Genomic DNA, 6,000 nt, shown 5'->3' on the forward strand with positions numbered 1-6,000 from the left:
GAATCTTTTAAATGTTTTGCATCCTGATGTGCAAGAATAAAGGGACTTGATTAAGTAGTTGTTAGCCAAATGTATTGTTTTAATTGCAATAAAATTTAGCTATGTTCTTTTATCTGTAACATAGCATTTTGAGTATTTCAAGATTTGTTCAGCCTGGTATGTGTAAACACTGGGAAAGTAGTAAATGAAATGTTTTTTGTACTCTTTATGAAAACACTGAATTTCAACTCCAGTATAAGTGAATGATTAATTAAAACTGTTAGCATCAGTTCTTTTTGACTGTTTATAAATTTGATACAGCATAAATGTTTTACAGACAAATTGTTAGAGAACCTGTAACAGTACAGCACAGGTCTTCGGTCCATGTTTGCTGGCCTTGATGCCAACTGAAACAAATCCCATTTGCCTGTAGTCAAAATGAAGTGTGTTTTTTTTGGTTCTGATCAGTTCTTCTTTCACTACTGATATGACTCCATTTACTCTATAGAGTTACTTTCAGCAAATTGATTCTCTGCTTAATCGCCATTCAAATTTGAACCAAGTTTGAAGCCCTGTTATTTGAATTCTTACAGAAATAGCATGATAATAGACAATAGACGCAGAAGTAGACCATTCGGCCTTTCGAGCCTGCACCGCCATTCTGAGATCATGGCTGATCATCTACTATCAATACCCAGTTCCTGCCTTGTCCCCATATCCCTTGATTCCCCTATCCATAAGATACCTATCTAGCTCCTTCTTGAAAGCATCCAGAGAATTGGCCTCCACTACCTTCCGAGGCAGTACATTCCAGACCCCCACAACTCTCTGGGAGAGGTTTTTCCTTAACTCTGTCCTAAATGACCTACCCCTCGTTCTCAAACCATGCCCTCTGGTACTGGACTCTCCCAGCATCTGGAACATATTTCCTGCCTCTATCTTGTCCAATCCCTTAATAATCATATGTTTCAATCAGATCCCCTCTCAATCTCCTTAATTCCAGCGTGTACAGGCCCAGTCTCTCTAACCTCTCTGCGTAAGACAGTCCAGACATCCCAGGACTTAACCTCGTGAATCTACGCTGTACTTCCTCTACAGCCAAGATGTCCTTCCTTAACCCTGGAGACCAAAACTGTACCAAAACCAATACTCCAGGTGTGGTCTCACCAGGGCTCTGTACAAGTGCAAGAGGATTTCCTCGCTCTTGTACTCAATTCCCTTTGTAATAAAGGCCAACATTCCATTAGCCTTCTTCACTGCCTGCTGCACTTGCTCATTCACCTTCAGTGACTGGTGAACAAGGACTCCTAGATCTCTTTGTATTTCTCCCTTACCTAACTCTACACCATTCAGATAATAATCTGCCTTCCTGTTCTTACTCCCAAAGTGGATAACTTCACACTTATTCACATTAAACATCATCTGCCAAGTATATGCCCATTCACTCACCAAGTCACCCTGAATTCTCCTAACATCCTCATCACATGTCACACTGCCACCCAGCTTAGTATCATCAGCAAATTTGCTGATGTTATTCTCAATGCCTTCATCTAAATCGTTGACGTAAATTGTAAACAGCTGTGGTCCCAATACCGAGCCCTGTGGCACCCCACTAGTCACCACCTGCCATTCCGAGAAACACCCATTCTCCGCTACCCTTTGCTTTCTATCTGCCAACCAGTTTTCTATCCATGTCAGTGTCTTCCCCCCGATGCCCTGAGCTTTGATTTTACCCACCAATCTCCTATGTGGGACCTTATCAAATGCCTTCTGAAAATCAAGGTACACTACATCCACTGGATCTCCCCCGTCTAACTTCCTGGTTACATCCTCGAAAAACTCCCAACAGATTAGTCAAGCATGATTTACCCTTGGTAAATCCATGCTGGCTCGGCCCAATCCTATCACTGCTATCTAGATATGCCACTATTTCATCCTTAATAATGGACTCTAGCATCTTCCCCACCACCGATGTCAGGCTGACAGGTCGATAGTTCACTGTTTTCTCCTTCCCTCCTTTCTTAAAAAGTGGGATAACATTAGCCATTCTCCAATCCTCAGGAACTGATCCTGAATCTAAGGAACATTGGAAAATGATTATCAATGCATCCACAATTTCCAGGGCCACCTCCTTTAGTACCCTAGGATGCAGACTAGGATAACAGGTCGCTGGCCCAAAAATCCCATGCCACCCAATTACATCCATGTGACCAATTAACCTACTAACACATACACCTTTAGAATGTGTGAGGAAACTGGAGAACCTGGTGGAAAGCCACGTTGTATAAGGGAGAGCTTACAAGCTCCTTACAGACTGCGGTGGGAATTGAACCCACATTGCTGACACAGCGAAGTGTTGTGCTAATTGCTGTGCCACCGTGCCGTCCAACCATCTAGGCATGACTCATATTGTGAGACCGTCTGGGTTCTTGTATGTTTACTTTTCATCTCTCAGACAACTTGAGTTTTGGTGAAAAGAAGTCAAAAATTGATGGAAATCTAAAATAAAAACAGAAAATGCTGGAAACACAAGTTAGGTGACATTTAAAGAAAGCGGAACAAAATTGATGTTCAGGTGAAATTGGGAAAAGGTGAAAACAAAAGTTTTTGTGATTGAGTTAATATAATGTACGGGATTTCATCAGCTTGATTAGAGTCATAATCAGAATCGGGGTTATCATCATTGTCTTAAATGTGAAATTTGTTTTGTGGCAGCAGTACAGTGCAAAGGTAAAATTGCAAACTTGTATTTACTGTATCACGTTATGACTTGGTACAATGTTGGCTGAGTTGCTGAAAAACTAAAAAAAATATGATTACTGTGTCACAAGCTAACTAAAGCAAGAATATGGCAACACGATTGAATCTGCAGATGCTGGAAATGAATAAAAACACAAAATGCTGGCAGAACTCAGCAGGTCAGACAGCATCTATGGGAGGAGGTAGTGACAATGTTTCGGGCCGAAACCCTTCATCAGGAGACAGGACCCTCCTGATGAAGGGTTTCAGCCCAAAACGTTGTCACTACCTCCTCCCATAGATGTTGTCTGGCCTGCTGAGTTCTGCCAGCATTTTGTGTTTCTAAATCAAGAATATGGATGTCTTGAGCAAGTGAGCGTACACTACAGTATTGTATACACAACCCACACAGAAGGTACTGTAGTCACATGCCTTGTGCTTACCCAACATTTGCTTTTTGCTAGTTGGGAGAACAATTAATATTTTGCAGTAAAGCTGACAATTGAAATTCATTTTATTTAGCTGTTAAAGTAAGGTGCTGGATACACCAGAAATCATTAATGTATAGTATTTGTCTGTTTGTAGATTGGTGGCACCTATGCTAAACCTGTTATACTACCTCCAGAAGTAGCTATTGGAGCAGTTGGAAAGATACAGGTACGTATCAAAGCAGTTATCATTATTTCAGGTTCAAGTGGATCTGAAAGTGAAATGCTAGGGTGGGGCCCAAGTGGACCTGAAGGAGAGACAGTAGATTGGAGTTCAAACAGATCTGAAAGGGTAAATTACCTTGTTGGTAAACTAGGAGCAGGAACGGACAGAAGGAAGGGAAAGCTAACCAATCAATGTACGGTTGTAATCCATGGCAGAGTGATTGAAAGTAGGCCACAAAATGTGAAGAGGTGCAAGGTGACCACAAGTGGATCTGGCACACTGAGCAAATCTGGCAGGGTGAAGTTCGAGTGGACCTGAAAGGTTGATGACCGGTGGCTTGTGCAGGGTGAACCAGGAGAAGGGATGGGCAAAGCAAAGGGGCAAATAATCAAGGAATACACAACAGTATTTGGCTTCTGAGTGATTGCAGTGTGAAGATGTGCAGGGTGACAAGCTCATGGTAGGGTGAAGCTTAAACAGGCTAAGAAAGCAGAGCAAAACATGAGTTGGACTAAGTAGGCCAGAGAGATAGTAAATATCAAGGAGAAACTCAGAGGTGGAAAGATGATCCTGAGTGGATCTGGCAAACTGGAGTACAAGCAGACCTGAAAAGAGGCAGCCTAACAGAACATAAAGGGTGAGCGACATGCAGGGGATGGATGGAGTGAAGGGCGGATGTCTAAGGAATGGACAAAAGTGATTAACTGAGGTGATTGTAAAATTTTAAAGGCAATGCTGACTCAGGAGAGTGAAGCAGAAATGATATAGGGCCTGGCAAGCCAAAGGATCTGATGCTGTGCATCAGAGGCTGTTCACAGGTGCGAAATCTTATTCATGTTCCACTTTTCCTGCCATCTTATCTAAATTTCTGACTTTGTGTTACTCTTTAGGTTCTCCCCAGATTCAATGACAAAGGTGAAATAATCCAGGCTCAGATTATGAATGTTAGCTGGTCAGCTGATCACCGGATTATTGATGGAGCCACAATGGCTCGCTTTTCAAATCTTTGGAAATCTTACTTGGAGAACCCTGCGTTGATGCTGCTAGACCTAAAGTAAATAGAGGTGATTAATGCACAGCACTTATGACATAGCTTCAAGGAAAGGGCATTGGGTATAATTCACATATAATTAAATGCTGTTGCAATCTTCTCTGTAATGTTTTGTATTCTAAACAGTAATATGTCTAAACCATATGGTGTTCTGTAGATGGTAGGTTAGAGTTATTTCATTAATACTAAATGGTGGAAGGTAAGATTTATCGTGAATACTGGTTACAGTTACAACCTCTTTGAAGTCCTCGACATACCTCTTCCCCTTCAGAGACTTGAACCCCAAACAGAAAAAAAAAATGAGTAAGTCATTGTGGAACATTGACAATGTTTTAAGTGCATAAACAAAGACTATGATTCAGTAGAAACAATTTATTGTCTGGTGATTGATTCTTGAGCACTAAAAACTTCTGTAAGCTTTCAGAAAACTTCTGTTACATAATGGATGCAAAAGTTATCCACTGCACAGTTTTACAACAGATTATGAACTATTAGAAATACTGTATACAGAACCATATTCTTAATCATCTACATTGCTGTATAAGTTAATAACTGCAGTTTTAAATTTAGGAGGAAACATTTATATGGTACTCCAACAATTAATATAGTGTTATTAACCAGATTGTTTCCAGGTTTTTATGACATGAAAAACACTAAATATTCCAACTTGAATTTTAAAAAGGTCCAAAGATCATGTGCATAATATCTCTATAAGTGTTCTCTATAAGGTTAGTTGTAATAAATATTTACTGTGAAATACCATTTGAAGGTATTTTTCTTGTCATTTTCATTTGTAGTATTTTGTTTTGCTCAAGACTAGAAGAATACGTATTTATAATTTTTACTGTTAATGATCGCCTTTTGAAAGGGAGATCATTGTTATAAACTTGGATTTCTTTCCACTGGGGCTTGGTTTCTGGTGTAATCAACCTTCCCCATTTCACTGGTTCAAATGAGTAGCAGCTCATGCACTACGTGTTTGCATGTTGGCTTGAAAACTTGTCAGTAACTTGTTTTGATCTGTGTCCTGTTTCCAGTATTGAAGACAACTTATTATCATCTATTTGTACATGGTTTCAGCTGAATAATAGATATGCATGTTTTTTATGTGCCATGGTTCATGTTTAGCTGCTGGGTTATGAATTCTGTAACTAAATAATTTGATGCAATGTTCATAAATATAAAATTATCACTGCCATCTTACAGATAAAATGATGTAGATATTTATATTATCCAAATTATGAATTATCTGCAATTAACTGAATCTTTTTGCCAATTAGACCCCATTTCCTCTTTGGCTGCCTTCTTTCCTGGTTTTATTTGATAACACCATCCATACTTTGAAGGAGAACAGGGAAAGAATGAGAATCATTTTAAATCGTCATTTGGCTGCTTTACATGCCTGAAGTCCCCATCGTTACGTTGAGCCCCTGAATCAAGCAGCTAGAAAACCCTGCAGAAGGGGTCCATATGATTGTTGCAGGGTCCTCAGTCTGATCTCTTAGCAATGACAGCACAGGAGAAAACTGTTTAGTTTGTTACATCTTTGCAAGCTCTTTGTTAATATCAAAATACTG

General features: G+C 39.9%; 1 protein-coding gene across 3 annotated transcripts in view; it reads left to right on the forward strand.

The window, feature by feature from the left end:
• dbt (dihydrolipoamide branched chain transacylase E2) overlaps positions 1 to 5,187 on the forward strand; it is a 47,948-nt gene extending 42,761 nt beyond the window's left edge. For 2 of the 3 annotated variants that reach the window (XM_059984638.1, XM_059984639.1), the window contains 2 exons: positions 3,304 to 3,375; positions 4,263 to 5,187. In XM_059984638.1, the coding sequence (XP_059840621.1) occupies positions 3,304 to 3,375; positions 4,263 to 4,430 (240 nt within the window). In that variant the 3' untranslated portion in view covers positions 4,431 to 5,187. The remainder of the gene's footprint in view (positions 1 to 3,303; positions 3,376 to 4,262) is intronic. The other variant, XR_009514801.1, reaches the window with a different exon arrangement.
• Positions 5,188 to 6,000: the final 813 nt, after the last annotated feature.

This window comes from Hypanus sabinus, chromosome 11 (assembly GCF_030144855.1).
Source record: "Hypanus sabinus isolate sHypSab1 chromosome 11, sHypSab1.hap1, whole genome shotgun sequence".
Taxonomy (NCBI): Eukaryota; Metazoa; Chordata; class Chondrichthyes; order Myliobatiformes; family Dasyatidae; genus Hypanus; species Hypanus sabinus.